Raw genomic sequence first — 23,855 nt, forward strand, 5'->3', positions numbered from 1 at the left:
GAACCGGCGCACCCGGGCCCTGAGGTCATACCTGCCTCCCTGCACCCAGCCCCCGCGGCCTGAGCCTGCTGTGTCCCTTGTCCTCGGCAACCCCAATTCTCCCCCAGTGGCGAGGGAAGAGCCTAGAGTCTGCCTTCTGCTGAGCTGTGTGTCAGGTGGATTTCCAGCCTGCACCCTCCCTCTGGGCAGAGCTAGGTTTATAGGCACCCAAGGGCTACAGCTGCTCAAGCTACCAGAAGGGGCCTCACCCTAGGGGGCCAGCCCCCAGGGTCTTCTCCTGACCTTATTCCTGTCAGGCAGCTACTGTGTGCAGAGCATCTATGGGGAACTCAGGGACATCCGCTCTCCCTGCTTGCTTCTGTTAGGGGCCAGCTCTTCTTATAGGGACCTCCCACATGTGAAGATCTGTGTCAGGCAGGAGCCAGAGGCCCGCACCCTCAAGAAAACCTTTGAGGTGGAGTAGACAGGGTGAGCTTTACAGAGGCGCCAAGCCCCACATGCTATCGAGCAGGCCTCAGTCAAGCATAGGGGCGAGGCCAAGAGAGGACTGGAAAATGGGGTGGGGGACCCCCACCCTCTCCCTGGTGTGCAGAGGGGACTCTGGAGGGCTGTTCACCTGTGGGTGACCCTGGCGCAGTTCCTAGAACAGGCGGACACACAGATGGGCCCTCCACTCTGGGTTATCCATGCAGCGCCTCTGCATGGGAGGTGCCCCTCCCCAGCACCCTCTGGGGTCAGGCCTGAAGTGAACCAGTGGGGAGCTGGTCCTGCTGTCCTGCTTAGTACCCCCAGGTATGGGGCCCAGGAGGTCGGAGCTCTTTGAACACCTGCCTAGGAAAGTCAACAACCAGGCTGGGGCCTCCTGTCCAGCTATAGCTTCTTTTGAGACCAGAGACAGAGGTAGCAGAGGGTAGGGTTGTATTCATTTTTTTTTTGTTTTTTTTTTTTTTTAGAGACAGGGTCTCACTCTGTCACCGAGGCTGGAGGGCATTGGCATAGTCTTAGCTCCTGGCAGCCTCGACCTCCTGGACTCAAGCAATCCTCCCACCTCAACCTCCCAAAGTGCTGGAACTACAGGCACGAGCCACCACACCAAAACAAATTTTAAAATTTTTGTAGAGAAGGGGGATCTTGTTATGTTGCCCAGGCCGGTCTCCAACTCCTGGGCTCAAGAGATCCTCCTGCCTCAGCCTCCCAAAATGCTGGGATTACAGACGTCAGCCACTGTACCCACCCAGGGTGGCATTCTCCCTGCATGTTTCCTACACCCATGAGACAGATGTGGGTGCTGTCCCGCCCTCCAACAGACAAGCCACTAACTTCAGGTCACCCAGAGTCCCACCCTCCAACCAATGGACGAGCTACTACAGGTCGCCAGAGTCCCACCCTCCAACAAGGGGACAAACCACTAACTTCAGGTCACCCAGAGAGTGACAAGGGAGACTGCTCCATGTGGGCAGCTGGTGCTTTTTGAACTTGGTTTCATCTACAGTGACCCGGGGTAACCCAAATCCTCACCTTCAAGTCACTTACAGTCTAGTGGAAACAAAACCCAACACAATTTCAGTTACTGTCTGGTGCTTTGAAGGGAGTGGAACAGGTGAACTTGAGGGGCACGGGGAAGCAGTTTGGTGAGAAGGTCTCCTGGAGGAGGCGACGGACAAGAAGGGGTCAGTGGGCTTCATGAGGAGCTGGCAGAGGACGTTCCTGGGAACCGGAGCAGAGCATGCAAAGGGTCCGAGGCAGAGCCCCACTTGAAGGGGGATCGGCTGCAGTGACAGCTTCTAATACCCACGACCCACTCCTTCAACCCTCATAACCGTGCCTTAAGGGGATTGTGACTGGCTCCATTTCTTTCTCTTTTTAATTTTTTTTTTTAGAGACTGGGTCACACTCTGTCAGCCAGGTTGGAGTGTAGTGGCGCGATCATGGCTTACTGCAGCCTCGAACTCTGGGATCCACCTATCCTCCTGCTTCAGACCCCTCAAGTAGCTGGGACTACTTGAGCATGAGGCATGCACCACCGTACCCAGCTCATTTTTTTTTAACATTTTTGTAGAGATGGGGATCTCACTATGTGGCCCAGGCTAGTCTCGAACTCCTGACCTCACACTATCCTATCGGCCTCCCAAAGTGCTGGGATTACAGGTGTGAGCCACCACACCTGGCCCAGCCCCATTTCCCAGATGAGGAAAGTGTGGCACAGAGAGGTTAGACAAGTTGCCCCAAGGTGACACGGCTGGCAGAGGAGCCAGGGAGTCCCACCCCAGAGCCCTGGATTTTGACCACTCTGCTGAGGGGAGGGAGGCATGAGCCGGTGCACAGTTTATGAAGTCGTGTAAACTGAGAGCAGGAGTTAGAAGTCAGTCAACCACGTAATGGGAGTCCTCAAGGGACAGCTAGGCGTTTCTACAGCCAAGCGCATATTTGGCCCCAAGCACATGAAGGCACGCAACAGATAAACCAGTGATCACTTGATTTTGATTTGCAAGCAGGCAGTAGGAAATAAATTGCAAAGGTGGAGCCCGGATGCGGTGGCTCACGCCTATAATCCCAGCACTTTGGGAGGCCAAGGTGGGCAGATCACTTGAGGTCGGGAGTTTGAGACCAGCCTGACCAACACGGAGAAACCCCGTCTCTACTAAAAATACAAAATTAGCTGGATGTGGTGGCGGGCACCTGTAATCCCAGCTACTTGGGAGGCTAAGGCATGAGAATCATTTGAACCCGGGAAGCAGAGGTTGCGGTGAGCTGAGATTGCGTCATTGCACTCCAGCCTGGACAACAAGAATGAAACTCCGTCTCAAAAAAAAAGAGAAAAATTTGCAAAGGTGAGGGTCCATCCTCATTGCTAGGGTGCCCTTTGCCCTCTGCCCTTTGCCCTTCCCCTGCCCCAACTCTTCTGTTTTTCAGCAGGAAGAGGGTGGGCTGGGCTCAAGCAGGTGGTGGCAAGTGGCTGACCTGCAGGTGGGCTCTGTGTTTGCACCAGCTGGGCTGTTAGGAGAGGCAGGCGTGAGACGACCCCAGCTGGGGGGTGTTGAACTTGGCACTATGGGGTGAGGATTAACCACAGCAGCCCAGGCTACTTCTCAGTTCCCTTATCACCTCCTGAACCCCACCCCCCCAGCAATGAATGTTAATAAACCCCACCCTTCTTCCCTCCCCCTTTCCCCCAGCTCACTCCAGTCAAGGGAGTGTCTGACAGTTTAGGTCAACTGAGGCTAAGCCACAAAAAGGGCCCCTGCCCCCATTCTTGTGGCACTTGATGCGTTTCTGTGAGTCCTTTATCTCAGCTGACATGGATGGCGGTGATTTTGACAATATCCCTGCTGGTAGCCATTTCCTTTTTATAAACTGGGACCCTGAAACCAGAGAAGTGAAGGGACTTGCCACAGGTCACACAGCATATAAGGACCAGGGCAAAGGGGCGGGGATAAAATCAAGGGCTCCATGCTGCCTCCCTACTTGGGGCCCACCACTGGCTTCCCCATGGGCGTAAAGGAGCAAACCAAGTTAGAAGGCCAGGCCTGCAGGTGCCCAACAGGAAGGGACAAGGAGCCACAGCTGTCTTGCCTGTGACACAGGCCATCCAGCCATGCCCAGAGCTAACCCCCTGGCTAAGCCCCGAGGCCCAGCTTGACTGCTGGCATCTGTTACCATGGAGACCCAGGCTGGCCTGAGGGCTGGGCCAGTGATGCCAGGCCCTGTCCTCATGGATAGAAACAGGTGCTTGGGCTCAGAGACCTTGAGTGGCTCCCACTGTCCCCATGGCCAGTGAGTCCCGACAGCATAAATTGGAACCGTTACCCACCTTTCGCCCCCCAGCTGACACCTCCACCAACCCAAGGCCTGAGCTGTCCCCTCCACGTGTCTGTGCTCTCTTTAATGCCCTGCCTGGGGGCTGGGAGCGGTGAGGATGTGGATGTGAGGTTGAAGGTTTCTCAGGGAATGAGCCAGAGCTGCCAGAAGAGGCAGAGTGTAACCCAGACTGCAGATGATGGGAAGAACGCGGAACGGAAGTGACCTGAAGGATCCGCAGGGGGAAAGCAGAGAGGTGGGCACGCGGGCACCTGGTGCCTTGTCCCAGCCATGCCACCAGCTAGCTGTGAGGCTTTGGGCGAGTCCCTTGCCCTCTCTGGCTCTCATCCAAGGAATGAGGAAGTTGGAACAAATGATGAATCCCTAAGACCCCTTCTAGCTTTGACATTCTTTGAGTTGCATTCCAAAACCCTGGACTCCCCCAGGTAAGCAAGGCCAGGGCTCGCCCCATCCTCCCCACACAAGCTCAGGCAGCACCCACTCCTGGGCTGGGTTCCCGAGGAAGAGCCTGCGGAGAGGAGACCCTGGAGCTGCCTGCACTGGTCAGTGCATGGGGGCAGGGGTGGCAGACCACTTTGTGGATTGATGGAGCTCAGGAAGGTGAGAAGGGACCCACAGGTGAGAGTTTCGCCCCCCTGGTCATCTCTTTAGGTAAATAAATCCACATCCGCCACTTCCCCTTCCCTTCCCACCCTGGGGGCGCTGAGAACTCCAGGGAGCCCAAAGCTGAGGCCTGAGCTCTGCTTGCTCACACTGGGTCTTCCCTCAGAGACCCCCAAGCCCTCCTATCTTCTGCAGTCACCGTCATCCACTTTTCTGTAGGGAGGGAACAGCATGGAGCTCTCTGTTCACCAGTCTCCAGGACCTCGGATTCCACCTTTAATCCTGAAAACCCAGGAAGCCTTCTGTATCCCTACAATGAAGCAGGTTTGGGGCTGGATCTGGAGGGTGGCAACTCAATCCATGCAGAACAGAAGAAGGATGGACTTTTCCATTCTGGCTATTCCATTCACTAGCTGGGCCATTCTGAGCAAACTACCTCCCAATGTGCCTCAGTTTCCTCATCTGCAAAATGGGCTAGTCACTGGCATTGTACCGAGCAGTATGAGACCGGAGGTCATGGGAAGAGGCTGGTAGGCACTTCATCCCAGGCAGCTGCTCAGGGACATGGGACACAGGGAGGGGACTCTGAGCTGCTCCTAGCTCAGAGAGGCTCTAGGGACAGGCACTGGAAGGAAGGGGATGCAGAATGGTGAGTGGAGCTGGGTCTCAGAACACAGACATCTTGAAGTCTGCTATGTGCTGATTTCACACTTGACCCCCCAACACCCTGAGGCATTACTGTCCTCATTTCTCAGATGGAACTACAGAGGCCCAAGGAAAAGGGGCTTAGGCCAGGACACCCAGCTCTTCTCCAAGTGTCTGTCTCAGGCCAGCTTTTGCAACTCTCCATTGGAATTCTTCCTAGACCTCCATCTGTACCTGCCAACCCACCTCTGACCCCCAACCTGTTGCGCCCAGTATTTGCTGCCGGTCAGGACAGCCTTAACCCCTCCTTCCCGGGCAATCAGCTGCTCCAAGCCAAGCCCACCCCTGCCCCCTGGAGGGAGGCGGCTCCTTTTAAGGCTGCTTCTGGGAATTTCCACTCCAGAGCCACAACCAGAGACCCCAGCCCCACTTGACACCTGCGGCTCACCCTTGAGGAGGTGGGGCGCCAGACCTGAGTGCAGGAGACGCAGACCTGGAAGGGCTCCCCCTCCCTGGCCTGCCACACATTGAGTTTGTCTGCGTCGAGTTTGGCCAGTCTGTGAGGGTCAGGAATAGAGCAGGAGACGGCAGGGCCACCTCCTTCAGAAGGCCCCCACCGCTCCATCCCTGCACTGGGTGGCCCAGGAGAGACTGGCAGCCCAGAGGGCACAGCGCGCACGCCCCCACCCGCATCTGCTTTGCAGCCTCACTGGCCAGGAAGGTGGACACCTCATACCTCAGTCTCCCAATTACGCCCTCCTCCTCCCCCTCCTCCTCCTTCTTTTCTCTCCTCCTCCTCCCCTTTCTCTCCTCCTCGCCCCCCTGAAAACCTGTGGCTCGGAGAGACCTTGGCTTCTCTGGGACTCTACCCCTGGGGACTTCCCACATCTGCTCCTGAGCTTGGGGGCAGGGGGGCAACCGCCTGAGGAACCTCTCCAGCGATGGGAGCCGCCCGCCTGCTGCCCAACCTCACTCTGTAAGTGTGCTACCTCTCCCACTGGAGTTTCGTTGCCATTTCCAGCCTCAGGGCAGCCCTCCTCTTCCCAGGACTCCCACGCGTGCGTGCACGGGGCTGGCAGGGCGGGGGTGGGGGCCTGGGTGCACCCTAGGCTTGCGGCTGGCACCCACACCTGGGCTTACCTCCTCTCCCCACACAGGTGCTTACAGCTGCTGATTCTCTGCTGTCAAACTCAGGTAGGCGGGCATTCCCACCGGCTTTCCCCCAATTTTCCCACCCCACCTGACCAGGGCGGGTGCAGGGGACCGGCTCCTTTCAGGTGGACAGAGGCAGAGTCTGGCCTCTCCCTGGGTCTAGGAGGCACTGAGGTTTGGAGGGGAGTGAGCCTTTGACCGGGAGGGCAGGGAAGGGGGCTGACTGAGGTTTTATCTCTGTCCTCCCTCTGAGGACCCTCCCCACTTCCCCTGGGTCTCTGCTCCTCTTCCTCCCTCTCCATCGGGTTCCCCCAGACTTGAGGGATGGAGCCTGGAGCGGTTGGAAGCAGGTGGAGGTGATGGCTCAGGTGAGGCTTGGGTTTGCCAGTACCTGAAAGGACAGGTTTTGATGCAAAACCACTTGTATGTCCTTCTCGCCACCCCACTCCCATCAATATGGATGCCTGGGGTGGGGGTCTCCTGAGCATGTCCAGAATGCCTGGCCAGGGTGAGGTGACTCCTCACCTAGAGGGCACAGAGGTCAAGCCCAAAGAGATTTGTTTGGGACGGGATGCAGGGTTCGCTTCTCCACACTCCCCCCACCCCAAGTCGGCCCCCCACCTCCCTCCATGCACACCTCCCACCCCCAAGTCTCAGCCCCCAGTGCGAGGCTTGCTCCCTTTTTTGTGATCCTCCATAAAAGTGCGGCTATTAAAATGCACTGGTCCAGAACCGCTCTGGGGAGAGATCGCTTGGCTTTCCCAGGCCAGAGGCCCGCTTCTCTTCATATCCAGTGGGGACTTTTTTTGAAGGTAAATGCCTTTTCTCTGGGAGAGGGAAAGGGGCAGCCTTTGAAGCAGTGGGGGGGTGGGAGAGGGAGAGACAATTCCCCCCCCCCTTCCTTCCCCCTTTTGCTCCAGCCCCGTTCCAGGCCTTTTGCTTCACACATCCAGGGGGAGCCAGAAGAAAGCCCCCAGCCTGGCTGGGAGGGGGCTGGGGGTGGGCCCAACCTGTTCTGGAGGGGAACTAGCACAATGGTGCGGCTGGCCGGGCGTTTATGGCCTGGCTGAGGCCCCATTCAGGACTCAGGGAAGGTGGCAAAGCGGTCCTTTCCCCCTTGAAGTGCCCCCTCACCCCCCTGGGAGGGGGGGCCAGCAGGCCGGACCACAGCCATGCTTGAGGGGCTGTCTGACAAGCAGCTGTCTGCAGTGGTGGAAGGGGAGGTCCTCCCGCAGCGGGAACATGAAAGGGACAGGCTAGGTCCCGCGGGGAGAGGGACTTGTGGGTTGTGGGCTGTGGGGGGGCGTGGGGCTGCTTTTGTGAAAAGCTTGAAGGGGGACGAGGAAAGGAGGGGGCTTCGGGGGGGCGCTTTCTGCTCCTGACCTGGAACAGACTGCCAGAGGAGGCCGTCGGCCAAGAGGGGCGGAGGGCCTGAACCTGGGCCAGGAGGCGGGGCTGGGATAGGCAGGACCCCACCCCCTGGAAGGGAGGCCAGCGTGGGGCAGGCTGGGCAGGTCCCCCACCCCAAATGCTCCAGGGTGGGGCGAGGGGCAGGTCTTGCAGAGGCTAGGCAGAGGCTGCTCTATGGGGAGCTGCAATTGGAAATGAGCAACAGTGCACAGTAAGTGTTAACCCTGCGCAGGTTAAATGTCCAGCTCTGAGAGCTGCTCCCTCACTCCCCCTACCTCAAAGGTGATATTTCCCACCCCCTCCCTAGGAGAGAGTAGCCCCTAACAGATGCTGATCTGGGTCTAGCTCTGTCCAGATGGCTGAGGTTGGGCCTGGGATAAAGGTGGAATTAGGGATTTGGGGCAGGGGCTGAGAAAAGCTGTCCCAGCACAGGCAGCGGCATCCAGGTGGAGACAAAAACAGCAAAAAAGGTGCATTCTCATGCTAGAGCTGAGGCTGTTGCCAGCAGCCAGGAAACCTAGCCCGGGTCGCACCTTGCAGGATGGAGGGGAAGAAGTACTCTGAGTCTCTCCCACTCAGCCTTACAGATGGGTAACGAGAGACCTAGCTGGGAGGCGGTGCTCCTCCTGGCTTTGCACAGTGCGTGGGGGGAAATGGTCCCTCTCCCCCAACCCAAAGGGGAAGCAGGTGGGCGGGCGCATCCCACCAACTGGCCAGGAGCCTCTGTTACATTGTGGCTAAGGAGCTGCCTGCCAGGGGCAGCCATTGGGCCACCGCTGATAGTGCCTGTCCTCTTGGTACTGCCTCTGCCTCCCTCCGCTAAGGAGGCACCTTGCCTGCCTGCTGTCCCATAGTGCCCAGCCCTAGCCCCAGTTCCAGCCCATAGAGGAGGGAGGAACATGGAAGGGCCCTGAGCACCAGGGGGCAAAGCCAGGGAGAAGATGGGTATGAGCTCAGGATTCCACAGTTAGTGCTTCGAAGAAATGCTCATGGGACCCTGCAGGAGCTTTCAGAGTCCCCCACATGCTCTCTGGTGACCCTAACTCACAGCACCATCTGCTCTGTGCCCGTGTGCTGGGCAAGGGGTCTTTCAAGGCCAGTGGGGAGGATGAGGAAGGAATCTGGTTGTCCTGGCTAATGGAGCATGTCCCTGGAGTTCTGGGGGAGATGACAGGCTCTGGTCTAAGAGGTAGGGACAGGGGTTCTGTCCCTAATGAGCTGTGTGCCCCGTGCACCTCCTTCGTAGAATACAAGGATGGGATAGAACCCTGAGGGCTCCTTCCAGCTCCCAGAGTCCTGATTCCAGGGCTGTGCTCTGTCAATAAGTGTCCCCCAGCCTGGGCAGACCCAAGTCCCTTCTGTAAGGTAGACGCAAAGCAAAGAGGTTATGAATGGCTCACCCAGGGGCCTGGGAAGGTTATGGCCATATGCCCACTTCACTCTGCAGGACAAGTGGCCTGTCCCCACTATATTCACCTCCTCACCCCTCTCCCTTGGATGGACCAGTGGTGGAGTCACCCAAAGCAAATTGACACTATTTTTCCCTTGGTAACCGCAAAGGGGGAGAATCACCCGTCTCCTAATTTTAACCAGTACGTGAGGGACCAGGGCGCCATGACTGACCAGCTGAGCAGGCGGCAGATCCGCGAGTACCAACTCTACAGCAGGACCAGTGGCAAGCACGTGCAGGTCACCGGGCGTCGCATCTCCGCCACCGCCGAGGACGGCAACAAATTTGGTGAGAGTTGGCCCTCCCCCCAGGGCACCCACACCTCCACTCTGCCTCACTTCCACCCTGCCTCACCTCCTGGTCCATCCCCAGATCCTGTGTCAGGGCTGAGGGCCCCAAGGGCCTGAGCGTCCCCAACCCCTTCGCCTGAGTCTGGAGGTCAGTGTGGCTGGGTGGTCCCCTGCTGTAGCCATAGGCCGGCAGCCCCGATGGACGGAGGTCTTTCTCCCCTCCCCCACCACAGCCAAGCTCATAGTGGAGACGGACACGTTTGGCAGCCGGGTTCGCATCAAAGGGGCTGAGAGTGAGAAGTACATCTGTATGAACAAGAGGGGCAAGCTCATCGGGAAGGTGAGGCTGGGAGACTGGGAAGTAACAGAGAATCAGCCCTACTGGGGTGGGGACATATAGGGCATCACGCTCCCCTCTCTCCTCTGAGCCACACACCCTCCTGCGTAAAGACTTCCCATCCTACTCTCAGCCCACCCACTGGGCCACTCTCTGGTTTTTATTTTAGAGTCCGGGTCTTGCTCTGCTACCTAGGCTGGAGTGCAGTGGCACAATCATAGCCCACTGCAGCTTGGTACTCCTGGGCTCAAGCAATCCTCTCGCCTCAGCCTCTGAAGTAGTAGCTGGCACTATAGGTGCATGCCACCATGCCCAGCTAATTTTTTTTTTTTTTTTTTTGTAGAGATAGGGCCTCACTATGTTGCCCTGGCTGGTCTCAAACTCATGGGCTGAAGCGATCCTCCCACCTCAACCTCCCAAAGTGCTGGGATTACAGGCGTGAGCCACGGAGCCCGGCCTGGTTTCTCTATTTAAATGAGTCCCCGGGACTCTATTAGCCCTCTGAGGGGACTGGCAAGCCACTGGGATCTGTGGGGCTGATGTCAGGAGTATTTCTCCAGCAGGCATCAGTAAGAAGAGCTTAGCGTCTACCTGACACTGCAGCCTCTGAGTGGAGGACTAAGAGCTGTTGAGGGTGGAAAGTGGGGCACAGATGTAAGACAGGAACTCCCCCAAGTTCAGTGGGGCCAGTGGGCTCCAGCTAGCAAGATAGACACTAAGCAGCTGCCCCTGTGACCAAAGCACACGGTAGGCCGGGCCCTGCTGGGTGGGAGGATTCCACTTCGTTTGAAACCAGGCAATCCCAGCTTCCCATCCGGCTGTCGCTGACCAAATAACCTTTGGTTTGCTTATCTTTGTCAAGCCTCAGGCTTCTTGTCTGTAGAAATGGGCACAGACCCCTGATTGCAGACAGAGTGGGATGGGTGGCCGCACTGGCACCCTTCTTTCTTCTCATTGGAGGCTGCTGCCTCCTCTCCCATGCCCAGCAGCACCCCTCACCTAGGCTGCATGAGCATTTCAGTGCTAAGGGTCCGTGCATGCTGGGAACTGCCGCAGGTCCTTGATCTTCACCTACATCTCAGGAAGCTGAGGCCCAGCCTGGTTCAGGACCGCTAAACGACAAGCCTGCAACTCAGATCCACAAAGCGTGTTCTTCTTGGCCACTGTTGCCTCTCTAAATAGGATGCCATCTCACCAGGCAGAGTTCCCTGGGCTCACGGCCCCGTTGTTCCCGTTGTCCCTCCTCAGTCGTCCAAAATAGGCCGTAAGGGCGACACCCCAGACCAGGGTAGGTGGACAAATGCCCTTCCTGTCCTTGCTTCTCCCGCAGCCCAGCGGGAAAAGCAAAGACTGCGTGTTCACGGAGATCGTGCTGGAGAACAACTACACGGCCTTCCAGAACGCCCGGCACGAGGGCTGGTTCATGGCCTTCACGCGGCAGGGGCGGCCCCGCCAGGCTTCCCGCAGCCGCCAGAACCAGCGTGAGGCCCACTTCATCAAGCGCCTCTACCAAGGCCAGCTGCCCTTCCCCAACCACGCCGAGAAGCAGAAGCAGTTCGAGTTTGTGGGCTCCGCCCCCACCCGCCGGACCAAGCGCACACGGCGGCCCCAGCCCCTCACGTAGTCTGGGAGGCAGGGGGCAGCAGCCCCTGGGCCGCCTCCCCACCCCCTTCCCTTCTTAATCCAAGGACTAGGCTGGGGTGGCGGGAGGGGAGCCAGATCCCCGAGGGAGGACCCTGAGGGCCGCGAAGCATCCGAGCCCCCAGCTGGGAAGGGGCAGGCCGGTGCCCCAGGGGCGGCTGGCACAGTGCCCCCTTCCCGGACGGGTGGCAGGCCCTGGAGAGGAACTGAGTGTCACCCTCATCTCAGGCCGCCAGCCTCTGCCGGCCTCCCAGCCGGGCTCCTGAAGCCCGCTGAAAGGTCAGCGACTGAAGGCCTTGCAGACAACCGTCTGGAGGTGGCTGTCCTCAAAATCTGCTTCTCGGATCTCCTTCAGTCTGCCCCCAGCCCCCAAACTCCTCCTGGCTAGACTGTAGGAAGGGACTTTTGTTTGTTTGTTTGTTTCAGGAAAAAAGAAAGGGAGAGAGAGGAAAATAGAGGGTTGTCCACTCCTCACATTCCACGACCCAGGCCTGCACCCCACCCCCAACTCCCAGCCCCGGAATAAAACCATTTTCCTGCAAATGGGTTATCTGAAGCGGGGCGGGGGATCCGACCACCGAGCACCCCTGGAAACGAGCCTGCCCGTCCCCGGCCGGGCGTGGCCCCGGCAGGTGCAGACGCGGCCCGCAGCGCTGGGGCCCCCAGGAGGCCGCGGGCTCGGCCCCGCGGGAGGCGGGCGCGTCCAGGCCGGGCGGCCCCTCCCTGGCGCGGGCTCGGGTTTCCTGGGCTCGCGCGGCGCGGCCCGTGCTACCTGTTGGGGAAGAAAACCCGAGCCCCCGGAGGGGCCGGGGCCGGGGCCGGGACGTGCATCCAGCCGGGCCCCAGGCCCCAGGCCCGAGGCGCAGGCGAGGGCCCTGCGGAGCCCGGCGGAGCCCGGGCGGCCCGCGGACGCCAGGAGCCTCCTCGCGCAGCGAGATTGCTTTTTTTCCGGTGAGGAGGGCGGGGGCGGGAAGCGGGGTTGGGCGGCCGGAAGGGGGAGGGGGCGAGAAGGCGTCCCCTGTCCTCCCGGGTCCCCGCGGGGCTGGGGCGGGGGCCACACCTGAGGGCAAATCTCAATTAGAGGCAGCGGCCCGGCCCGGATGGCCCGGGGGGTAGGGGGCGAGAGGGGCGGGGAGGAAGGGGCGGCCCTGCCCCCACCCCAGCTTCTCCGGTGGGCTTTCCCAGGGGCCTCCAGGTGTGCGTGTGGGGAGTGGAACTCGGGGGCCATAAAACCCGCCTCTTCAGTGCGCTGGCTTTTAATCTTGTCGAGGGAGAGGTCTTCCTCGCAGGGACAACACCCCCCCACCCCACCAGGTCAGCTCTTCAGGGGGAACACCCTCAGTGAGCGCTCTCTTCTGGGGGTGGGGCCCCAGCCTCAGTTTCCCCTACGCTCACTGAGCCCTCTCTTCTGAGGATGTCCCCCAGCCTCAGTTTCCCCTACCCTCACTGAAACCTCTCTTCTGAGGATGTCCCCCAGCCTCAGTTTCCCCTTCCCTCACTGAGTCCTCTCTTCTGAGGATGTACCCCTTCCAGCCTGTTTCTCCTCCCCTCCCTCTTCTTTCTGAGACTACCTTGAGGAGGGGGATTATGGAGAGAGAAGGATGAAACACATCCCTTCTCCTCTCTGCTCCCTAGAATGGCCTAAAAATAAGGAGAGAGGAAGTGGGGAAGGGCCCTCGTCCGGTGAAAATGGGAGGTGGGTGCAGCTACAGTCTCAGTTGATGGCGAGCGCCGGCGCAGAGTCTGACACCCCCACCACGGGGCAATTTAGAAGGTGGGGACAGCGGCAGCCAAGAGGGAGGTCCCCGGCCCTGGGACAGACATTCTCCCTACTGCTCGTCATAATTGCTTTTCACCAGGTTACTTTTTTCTCTCCCCCATCACAAAGAGCCTTAATCCCAGTGAAGACCGCGCCGTGTTGGGGGTAGTTTTCTGGGATGTGTGTCGGGAGGGTGGTCTGGAGCCACAGCTGATAACTGGCGAGTTCAATGGGACTTAACGGGGGCAACACCCAGCAATTACTTGAGGACAAAGGGTTGGGGGCCCCCCAGGTGTAGAAGACTGGACTTTGGGGGGTGGCTGGGGAGGAGGCTGGGAAGGAGGTGTGTTGGGGAGGGGGCTCTTACAATCCCTCTGATTTCCGCAGGAATTTGAGACATTCTTTAAAACTCTAGACTGCCTCCCCGCTAGCCCGGCTCTCCGGCCCACCCCTGCCCCTCCCTCGCTCGGGTTAGAGACGGCTTCAAAGGTGGACGGGGCCCTTTGTCTTGCCTCCGCTTTCTTCTCGGCCTTTCTCCGGCCCCTCCCTCCCTCTCTTTGACCTCCCCAGTACCGACAGGCCTCTGGGGGCTGGCTCCAGAAAGCCCTCACTGTTTTCTTTCTTGCTTTTTGAGGTGAGACCTGGCAGGGAGGGACAGAGAAGGGAGAGGGAGAGGGAGTGCCGCTCCAGAGGCCTGTGCTGTCCCAGGGAGTGCCCTCATCCCACCCCATCCCCGAGGTGTCCAGCGCCTGCTCCCGCCCTGGGTCTCTGGGTCCCTGGGTCCCTGGCTGGTCTCTGACTGAGCCTTCTCCTCACCACACCTCTCGGCGCCTCTGCCCAGTGTCCAGGCACTGCCATTCCCCAGGTGGGTCTTCAGGCTCTGGAAGTCTGTTCAGCTCATTCCCCCTGAACTGGTGGTGACTTCGAAGATGCTAAAAGGAAGAAGCCACAAGAATAGATCCCTAATGATGGCACTTCAGAGGAGATTTAACATGCACATCTAGGCGGTTGGAAGGAAGGAGACTTCCCCCAGGTCCTCAGACCACACCTGGCTTCAGCAACCCTGCTTGCCTCTGAGCACCTGGGTCTATGCAGGTGTGAGCATGGAGTAGCCACAGGGGGCTAATTGCTAATAGCCCCTTGCTGTTGGGGAAACACGAACCCATTTAGGGGAGGATGTGACCAGGTGGAGGGAGGTGGCGGCAGCGGCCACCAGTGCCTCAAATCTCACGCCAGTTTGGGATTACCAAGAACTCTCACTAAGAATGGCTCACAAATTTACCTCCCCTTTCTCCATCCTGTCCTCCAAACAGCCAGACGAGGCAGAGGGGAGCCAAGCAGGTCGTCAGAGGGGGACATTCACTCACTCTTTAGGCCACACAAACTGGTTCCACTTACATCATTCTATTCAATCCTGTCCCTCTGACGCTGAGACAGTGACTTTCCAGGGACCAAGCCGAAAGCCTTGCCTCAGTCCTCAGTGTCTTCAGCCCCAAGCGCTTGCTATGGCAAAGAACCGTTTCTCCTCAAGCCACACCCCACCCCCCTCGGCCTGCCCTCAGCTGTCCTGCCTGGCTTCTCTTTCCCAGCTCATCACAGAGGACCCTCACCCAAGATTCCCTCCCGCTCTGCTCTCTGTCTGCCAGCTGCCCCTCTGAGCAACCTCAGCATCTCAGCCACCGCCTCCTTGCGCGTGACTGCTCTCTGCCAAACCCTGGGGCTCTGCACCGTGGCCAGACCTCACTGGGATCTATCTAAATATCCACTCGCTCCCTACATCATCTCTGTGCCTCTCAACACTGCCCTCCAGTCCAGTACATCCGAGTTTGCTCCACTTACCTTCCCTACCATCAACCACAGCTCTACCCACGCCACACTATCCCGGCCAAACTCCTTAGCGTCATCTTTAAGACTCCTGTCCAGCCCTGTCCAGTCTCCCTGTTCGGCCCTAGCCCCACAACTCCCCTTTAAGAATACTGGAAAACTGGAACTCTATCAAGCAAGCATGTCCCCATTCTCATTTGAAGGGTCCCCGCCACCTGGCGTGTCCTGCTCTAGCACACACACACACACCCAGACCGCAGGCTCCTCCTCTGCTCCATAGGCTCTTGGCACTACCCCGGGATGAGCGACTGTCTCCACTGCCACTGGTCTTGCCAGCCATTCACTTGCCCTTGCCTTGTGGTACATGTCACAGCTTGTCCAGAACTGTCATGATGTATGTGCTTGTCATGATTCCGCTAAATAGCAAGTGCCCCAGATGTAGAAATAGTCCATCTTTTCCTCCCCGACAGTGCCCAGCACAGTATATTGCACAGGGTAAATGTTTATTGAGGAAATAAACCACTTGAAGCCCCAGAAAGAAGTCATTGGCCCAACACCCCACCATCCCTCTAGGCAGAGGCAGGAGAGAGGCCAGAATCCTGCCTTCTCCCTCCTTCTTTAGGCAGACGTGGGTGGGGCGGGGGCTTAAGCAGTTAGTCCCAGTGTTTATTTTCCCCCCACAACATTCAAGTCCTGTGCTAATCCTTCTGTTAATAAAAAACATGGACAAGATAGAGCTCTCAAGGCACTTGAAATTTAATTGGAGGGATAAACCCATAAAAAGGCAATTATTTGTTCTTTGGTGGGACTTTTGGAAAACCCTCTCTTACACATGACATAACAAAGCAACCTTTTTTTTTTCGTACGTCCCCAAAGAGGGAAAGGGGAGATAAGAATTATTGGGAATAAGGAAACTAATATGTACCGAGCTCAGGAGATGTGCTAGGCCACACTCAGGGCATACTTGCTTGCAATCCTTCTTTAGGGCAGCGAGATGTTCCCATGTAGCACATGTGGATGAGTTCACACTCAGAAATGCCAGGCCATTCACGGTCTCACAGCTAGTGAGCACTGCACTCTAGATTCTGCCCGGCTTCCACACTTTGCCTGCAAAGTGTGCCCAGGCATCGTGAGTTCTGGGGCAGGAGAGAGCACAGGCCAGGGTGCTTGCGGGGGCTTTGTGGAAGGTCTGGGGTTTGCATGATTTCAGATGATTTCAGTGGAGAAAATATGCACAGAGCGGAAAATGACGAGAGGAAAAACGGGCACGAGAATCAAGGCGGGAAAATGGGAGGTGTGCTCCAGGGAAGGGGAACAGTCCGTCTACTTGGCTGGAGCTGAAATTTGTGTAGAGAAGTGGCAGGAAGTGATTGGATCAAATGATGAAGAGTTTGGTCCTTATGCTGTGGCAGGGAGGAGATGGTGAGGGGCTTTGTGGGGGCCAGATGCAGTGGTCTGGTGGCAGCATGCTGAAGGAGTGGAGGCTCTAGGGTCTGGGCAGCAGAGTCCAATGCCCGGAGGCAGGGGCACATGGCTCCCAATCTCTGGTGAGAATGGTGGCTTTGGGGCCCTCATCCTTCCTTTTCTTCAGGTCTCTGTCACCCTTTCCCTCCTCCCTGAGTGTCCAGGTGCCCTGGCTCCACCTCTCCCGAAGTTAATGTTTAGATAGCTCCCCCGCCCAGCAGGTTGGTGTGTAGGGTGGGGCCGGGGGGCACTGGAGTGAGACAGACCAGACGTGGACAGAGAAGCCTATCGACAGGGCCTGGGGGAGGGAGGAGGCGGCAGGGCCGGAGTCCACCCAGGACATCTGGTACCAGTGACCTTGTGGGGAAAGGAGCCAAGAACGGGGCGTCGGGGGGTCTGGGACCCCCCTGCCTGAGAGACACAGGAACCCTGGCCCCGTGTTGTGGACACAAGCGCCCATCCTCAAGGTCCTGAGAACTCCTGAACTTCCAAAGGTATGAGAGCCCTGGCAGCCGCCTCCTGCCTGCTCGGTATGGAGCAGAGCTGAGGAAGCCCACCCACCTGGGGCCTGAGCCAACAGGCACCTGTTGTTCAGTGTTGCCAGCTTTCAAGGGGGAGAACCTCCCCTCTCAGACAAGCCATGGGGGAGTTCAGTTCAGCTGGCCTTGAGGGGTCAGAGGCCTTCCCAGGGGGAGGAGGCCGGAGGCAGAGTGAGTCTTCCCATGGGACAAGGACAGTGACGAGGTAGGGTCAGAGGATGGCATGGGTGAGAAGGGTCCCCTTGCCTCCCCTCTGAACGCCCACCACCAATACACACACACACACACACACACACACACACACACACACACACACACACACACACACACACACACACACACACACACACACACACACACACACACACACACACACACACACACACACACACACACACACACACACACACACACACACACACACACACACACACACACACACACCCCCCCCCCAGATCCCTGGCAGCAAAATGACCTTGGCAGCTACCACTCCTCAGGTCGACAGAGGGAGCCCTCACTCTGCAGTCCCCTTGGGTCCAGGCCTGGCTGGGCTGAGCACTCTTCCTGCCCAAGGTGGCCTGCCCGCCCCACCCATGGAGGGACATTCCGATAGAATGTGAGACTCAGGCGTGGCGGGGGACAGTGGGAATGGGGCCTTGAGGGATTGGAAGAGAGCTGTCCCTTGCTCTGAGTTTTCTCAGGTGGAATGAGAGAGGGTTTGGGACCAGGTGAAGGTGCTCACATAGAGACGGCAGAGGTGTGGGGCCCACAGCCGCGTGCCCAGTGCAGCCAGCGCCCAGGGGCCTCTGAACCCTGCCGGAGCAACCCCTCTGGCCCTTCAGCACAAGGACTGTCCCTGCCTTGCTGCCTGTCATTGTCCCGAGCTCCACACTGGGCTTCCTGGAGTGGGGACTCTCCCCAGTGCTGCATACTCTTCAAGACTGGCCTGCTCTCCAGCCCTGAATTAGGGTTCTCCTGGGGTCACCCCTAAAGCCAATTCTAGAGCCTTATGAAAGGAAGTGGGGGGATGGGGTACTTGGGGTTCACTGGGCACCCTAGCTCCTGAAGCTGTCCCCTAACCCCCAGCCCCAGCACTGAGGACCCACCCTCAGGCCCCCTCCCTCCATCTCTGAGGAAGAGGCAGCGGGAGCCACAGCTTCCTCCTCCCCCCCTCCCTGCTGCCGCGGCTGAGCCGGGCCTGAGCTGCCGGCAGGTTGTCTTGGCAACAGGAGGTGGAGAGGAGATGCGCCGAGGGATGGAGGTGTATGTCACCGAGGAGGCTGCTGCGCTCCTGCCCCACGCCCTGGGCCCTTGAAGGTACCGAGCACCCTCCCCTCCTTCTCCCCTCCGCCCTTTCCCCTTGACTCCCCCTACTCTGCCCTACGTGCACTGGTTTCAATAGGAGGAGGCACCCCTCCTCCCAGGCCCAGCGATTCTACCCATTCCTCATCACCCACCTCGTTCCAGGCCCCTGGCCACAGCTGTCCTTCCTGGCATCAGCTCATTCCAACTCTACCTCTGGGGACCCTTGCACCAGAAGACAGCTCTCCTGGGGTGGGGCCTGGTGGGGGAGGGGCAATACAGGGGAGGAACCCAGGTCGGGGTGCGGCGGGGATCAGGAATTCTAAAGGGCTGAGGTGTCAAAGCCCCCAGTACCTGGTCCGCTGGAGGGACCGAGAGAGATCATCTAGGGCTGGAGTGGGGCTGGGGCTTCCCCTCTGTCTCTCGGAATCTGATTAGAGGGAAGTAAGGGTGGGGTTGAAGGTACAGAAAGCCGAGAGGCTGGGCTGAGGCCGGGCTGGTTGTGGAGCGATGGCTGGAGTGGCTCCTCCTCCAAGGCTGTGCCCCTTTCTGCCACATTAAAGGTATGCCCCCTCCCACATCACTCTCCTGGCCTTTTTCTCTGCAGTTCCATGGATCTGATGCTTCATCCCCCACCCCCAGGTTTTCTCTACCTTCACAGCCACCCCCGCCTGGCTGCAGCAGCTCAGCCTGTGTTCTGTCTCCCTTCTCAGCCACCTGCCTCCTTCCTTCCTCCCTTCTCTCTGGAGCCCATCCCTCAGGTTACTGTCCTCTCTGTCCCCACCAGCCAGATACTTTCTGTCCCCTCCTGGCCTCTTCCCTCAAGCCCCTCCCCCTGTGCTTCTCCATTCAGACACCCCAGAGCCCCCTCCCCAGATTCTAGATTTCCCCAACAACAGCTGATACCATCAGCTGACCGGCTGGGGGCAGGGTTGCCAGGGCAACGGTGAGGGCTGCCTAGGTAGGCAAGTCTGCGGTGTGGAGGTGGAGAGGACATTGGGGCCAGGGCGAGGGTCGAGGGCAAGGCTTGTTGTCCTTCTCCATCCTGCCCAGGGGGCCCGAAAGGCCAATGAGAGGCTCCTGGGGTGGTTGAGGCTTTGCTAGAGACAGGGAAGGCACATGCCTGTAAATTCTGTGCTGGGACCCAGGGGTTACCAGGCAGGAAGCTCCTTTTTCATGAAGCCACCCTAGGGAGAGATGGGGTCCTTCTCTCTCTCTGCTGCATCCCATTGGAGTTCCCAGGGGACTCAGGTTACTGAGGGGCCAGCTCAAGTCTCAGTACTGAGGACCTGGTTGCATCCCTCCATTCTGCCCTCCCAGGAGAGAGCTCATCCTTGGGTAACCAATTCTGGCCTGTGCCTGCACCCCCACCTCAAGAGGCTGGGCCCCAGAGGCCTCAGTTGCTGCTGTCAGATGGTGGGGTGGTCATGAATAGGGTAGGAGGTGCAGGTGCCTGGAGAAAGCAGGCATTGTCCGCCTGGGTCATCAGTAGCCCCCTCCCTCGACCCACCGCCCACAGCAACTTGAACTCTGGCTGTTTAGGAGGAGGCTGAGGGGCTCTGGGTGCGTGTGGGTGTGTGTGTGAGTGTGAGTGCTGCAGACTGCGGTGTGGGAAAGGGAGAGGACAGTGCTGGCTGATTCTGCTTTGTCATGACGCTGGGTTAATGCTCCTCTTGTTTGAAATGGATTGAGCTGCAGCGCTGGTGGAAGAGCGCGCACATCCACACACACACCCTTGCCAGCCACACGCTATCAGCTGGAAGTGGGGAGGGCGCGGGGAGGGCGTGGGGGAGCCAGCAGCCCGCCCGCCCTCCCGCCCCCAGACGAGGACTCCCCAGCACCGGGGGATCCAGGCGGCCGTGGCTTGCAGAGAAGCAGGGTGGGGGCAAGGAGGGTGGGGGCCCAGAGGGGAGATCAGACCGCTCAGCCGAGACCAGCTCCCCTCCTTCGCCAGCTCCCACCCCGCCCACCCACCCTAAGCCGGCATTTTTCCTGTTATTTGTGCTCCGGGGAAGCGCCGCGGGGTTCCTGGAAGAGACACCTATTACCTAGGCTCCTGGGGGAAGTGGCAGCCCGTGGATCTGGCCTACGCCTCTCGGGCCTCTGTGGCCTCAGAGCGTCTGGGCCACACTGTCTGGGAAGAGGTAGGTGGCAGGGTCTCCGCCTCTCCTCCCCTCTGTGGGCACTCTGGGCCACAGCGCTTGCTGGCGAGCCAGGCTTTGGGTGGCAGCAGGGTATCTGGGGGGAGCCCACTGTGGGCCCTGTTCAGTGGGAGGATGGGCTGGCCCCTGGGACCAGCTGGGCCTGATCTAATGGAACCTTCTGATCTGGGGAAGAGGGCCTGGGGTATTCTCATCCCAAGGATGAGAACTGCTCCCAGCCCAATCCCCTCTTTGCTAGCATCTCTGCCTGGCCTACCTAGCTGAACAGGCCAGCAATGGAAGGGATGGACTGTGGGGGCACGGGGTGGGCAGGGGAGCATTCCCTCTCTGCTGAATACTGGCCCGCTGGCCTCCCCGCAACCACTCCACATGCTCTGGGGGTTGGAGCAGTACATTTAGGGGCCTGAGGCTGTTTGTTTGGAGCCTGCTTTTTAGGGGGAGTGGGAGGAGAGCCTGCCCCCAGCCAGTGGCTGGCCAGGCTGGGGTGGGGCTGAGTGAAGAGTGAGGCTGTGGCAGGGCGCAGCTGCAAGCCCAAGCCTAGTACTCCCCCTGTGCCCGCCGCTGGGGTGCTTGAAGGGGCCAGGGCTGAGCAGACATGCAGCCCCCACAGGGTTCTGGGGCTCCCCCTCCCTAGCTCTGTCCCTCAGGGCCTAGCAGGTCCAGCCCCCTTTCTTGGGCAGACACACCTAGTGTGTCCCTTCCAGGGACCAGTTGCCTGGTTGCGAGAGTCAGGGGAGCAGGGACAGGTCCAAGACAAGGAAGGCAGTTGGGCTGTGGGAATGGGGAGCCCAGGGAAGGCCTCCAGAGCTGGGTAAGTGGAGGGCTCTGTGTATGTTGCTGTACACGTGCACTACTCTGGGATGGATGCCAGGGAGAGGACCGGTGGGTGGGTGTGAGCGGGTGTTGGCAGCACCATGTGTCACAGTGAGGGGGCCTCGATGGGAGAGTGGGGGCATGAGCTGGCACACAGGGCTTCGGAGTCTCCCCGCGTGCATGCGTCCTGCAATGGTTTCAGCGCGGGCGCTTCTGCCTGTGCCCACCTGTCCATCTTGTGTCCGTGCTGCCGGCCTCTCTGTGGTCAGGCGTCAGACTCCTGGGTGAGGTTGTCCACCCGTGGGTGGATGTCTGCAGAATCCCTCTCCTAGAGCTCCTGGGTGTTGTGGGGACTGGAACAGGGAGGCCCTGGGATCCAGAAAGCTGAATTGAGGCTGCATCTCCCCCAGCTCTGCCAGTCCCACTTGTACAACAGGACCAGCTATAAATGGAGGGGAAGCAGTCCGCCTGAGGGGGCTGCAGGATGCAGAAAGCAGAAAGCGGGGTCTCTTCAGAGGGTGGGTGGAGAGGGCACATAGAAACCAAACCAGAGAGAGACCTAGGAGAAGATGGCTGCACAGATGCGTCTCTGGGTGGGCTAGAGAGGCAGGAGGGGGCACCTGGGCCCGGTTTTGTTGTTATTGAGAGAACAAGGGAGGGCAGGCCTTGAGCAGGGGGACTCTGGGCTCCCCACCCACCCAGGCCTGGTCCTTTATCCGAGTGTGAGAGGGTGCCCTGTAGTGCTGGGTTAGGGGAACCCTCATCCCAGCAGACACAATGGTAAAAAACATTGGAGTAGGGGAGAGGGAGAAAGTGGGAGAAGAGGAGGGAGTCCCCAGGCTCTGCCAGCCTTAGGACAGACTTGGAGTTCAGGCTTCGCCTAAGTAAGGGACACCTCTGATGAGCCACTGGCCCAGAGCAGGCCTCAGCCTCCTGGTGTCCTTTTCCAGTGGCGGGGGGGTGCGGGGAGCAAGGTGCCCTACCCCACCCACATCACACGCATGCACAGCACCCATGGGAGCGCCTGGCCCCTGCCCTGCAGCGCCGCATTGCTCCACCCTCCCTGCCCCTCCCCACCCAGGATGCTGTTTTGGGAACTGGTGACCTAGCTGGATTCTGCCTTTATTTCTGGCATTGAATTGTTGCCACAGTAACTGCGGGGGTGGGGCTGGGTAGGGGAGAGGGTGAAAGGGAAAGAGGGAGGGAGGGAGAAAAGATGAAGAAAGCCAAGAAAAGGGACCAGAAGAGAAAGCAGAAAGACAGGAGGAAGAAAGGGAGAGAGGGCCAGGCAGCCGCACTGTGAACAGAACAGGAGAAGGCGAAGCGGGGCAAAGTTCCCTGCCCACCGACGCCAGCCTGCTTGGATGACTTGCCTCGTTTCATAATTCACTTACTGTCTGCACCAGCCGGCCTCCAGCCTGGCTGGACCCTGCTGCCTGTGTGGCCCGGAGCCAGAGGCCCCCACACTCCCAGCTGCTCTTCTACAGATGCCATCAACGAGCAGGACTCTGGGTGGCTCCACTGTCTAAGGTTAGCACGTGGGACCCCCAAGTCCCACATTTTGATTGAACTGGGATCTTTGGTACTCATTGAAAAGAGCACTTGGCTTTGGCCTCAGGCAGGCCGGGGTAGGGATTCTGGCTTGGCTTCTATTTGGGGGGCCTTCGGCAAGTTCACCTCTCAGCTTCATTTTTGCTCATCTCTAAATGAGGAGAATGTCGTTTTGTGTGAGGTTTAGAGAGGATGTATGAAAGTCCCAAGTATACAGGGGCTGCCACCAAGCAGGTAGTGGTTGGCTGGAGACAGGAGCACAGCTAGACCAGGGGCCCTCCACCCCGAAGCTGCCATTCTGCCTGCGGAGGCTTCATTTCTAAAAGTCCAGGGGAGCCACAGTCTGGATCAGTTTCTGCCTGGAAGAAGAGCGCGCCAGGATGAGTGGGCACAAACTCGGAGGGCCCAGTGGGCGGGTCTTATCACCCACATCCCGGGGAGCTGTGGAGAGGAGAGGGTGGTGGGTGAGGTGGGGCTGGGCTGGTGGCTCAGATAAGGCAGGGACACACAGCTGGGGGAGGGTGGGGCTGAGATGGAGGGCGAGCGGCCGGCTGGCGTCCGACCAGGGCCAGGGGCAGCTGAGCTGTCCCTTCCGTCACCTGGACCTGCCTTCCTCTGTGGTGCTCTCCCTTCCTCCCTCCCTCCCCTCTTCCTGCTGCAGCTCGCCCTTTCTATCTCTTTGTGCACGGAGGTCGCTGGGACCTTGGGGATGCAGGCACAGACAGGCGGGGTGCATGGATGGGAGAGGGGTCTGGATGGGAGGAGGTGGAGTGAGCTGGCACTGACCTGCGAGAAATGAGCTTTGATGGAAAGGGCTACTTGTGGGTGGAGTAGGCAGGGTGTGATTTGAGAGAAGCCAAGGAAACTCTCTCTCTCTTTCTCTCTTTCTGTCTCTCTCTCTCTCTCTCCCCCTCACACATGCGCACGCACACACACATATACACACACTCTTCTCCACCCCCATTTTCCCGGCTGGCCTTCTGACAGCTTAAAATTTAACCAGTACAAACATTATGCCTTAAGGCTAGGCCCACGTTTACATGCAAATGCCCCCCAGGGGGTAAGACAAAATTTCTGCCTCTGTGGAAATAATT

General features: G+C 59.0%; 2 protein-coding genes and 1 long non-coding RNA gene across 16 annotated transcripts in view; 2 read left to right on the forward strand and 1 right to left on the reverse strand.

The window, feature by feature from the left end:
• The first annotated feature begins 84 nt into the window (after positions 1–84).
• FGF17 (fibroblast growth factor 17) lies at positions 85–11,890 on the forward strand. 2 transcript variants are annotated; one of them, XM_034965784.4, is made up of 5 exons: positions 85–6,043; positions 6,225–6,261; positions 9,190–9,367; positions 9,603–9,709; positions 11,037–11,890. In XM_034965784.4, exons 1-5 carry the CDS (start codon positions 6,009–6,011, stop codon positions 11,328–11,330), a joined length of 651 nt encoding a protein of 216 aa, XP_034821675.1. In that variant the 5' UTR covers positions 85–6,008; the 3' UTR covers positions 11,331–11,890. The 2 variants fall into 2 exon arrangements, with proteins under 2 accessions (XP_034821675.1, XP_003823664.1); XM_003823616.7 differs by having other exon boundaries at positions 9,223–9,367.
• A 268-nt stretch (positions 11,891–12,158) lies between these two features.
• The window catches only part of DMTN (dematin actin binding protein), a 33,687-nt gene continuing 21,990 nt past the window's right edge, over positions 12,159–23,855 (forward strand). For 3 of the 13 annotated variants that reach the window (XM_063607139.1, XM_063607144.1, XM_063607148.1), the window contains exon 1: positions 20,240–20,379. The gene's annotated coding sequence lies outside the window, so the exon portion shown is untranslated. Of the gene's footprint in view, positions 12,299–18,092; positions 18,251–20,239; positions 20,380–21,185; positions 21,209–22,441; positions 22,741–23,855 lie in introns of those variants that run through there. The other 10 variants (XM_063607141.1, XM_063607146.1, XM_063607150.1 and 7 more) reach the window with 10 other exon arrangements.
• On the reverse strand, positions 12,313–20,057 carry LOC117981365 (uncharacterized). Its single transcript, XR_004672829.3, has 3 exons — positions 18,391–20,057; positions 13,928–14,038; positions 12,313–13,747 (listed from the first exon to the last, which is right to left on the reverse strand). It is a non-coding gene; the product is annotated as an uncharacterized LOC117981365 (long non-coding RNA).

Source organism: Pan paniscus, chromosome 7, assembly GCF_029289425.2.
Source record: "Pan paniscus chromosome 7, NHGRI_mPanPan1-v2.0_pri, whole genome shotgun sequence".
NCBI classification, from domain to species: Eukaryota; Metazoa; Chordata; class Mammalia; order Primates; family Hominidae; genus Pan; species Pan paniscus.

What these genes read in the sequence shown, in the direction of transcription:
- FGF17 (XM_034965784.4), top strand. Translation starts at nt 6,009, where the DNA reads ATGGGAGCCGCCCGCCTGCTGCCCAACCTCACTCT. An exon ending in CTGCTGCCCAACCTCACTCT is followed by an intron (nt 6,044 to 6,224) that starts GTAAGTGTGCTA and finishes CTCCCCACACAG; the next exon opens with GTGCTTACAGCTGCTGATTC. An exon ending in GGGGCAAGCTCATCGGGAAG is followed by an intron (nt 9,710 to 11,036) that starts GTGAGGCTGGGA and finishes CTTCTCCCGCAG; the next exon opens with CCCAGCGGGAAAAGCAAAGA.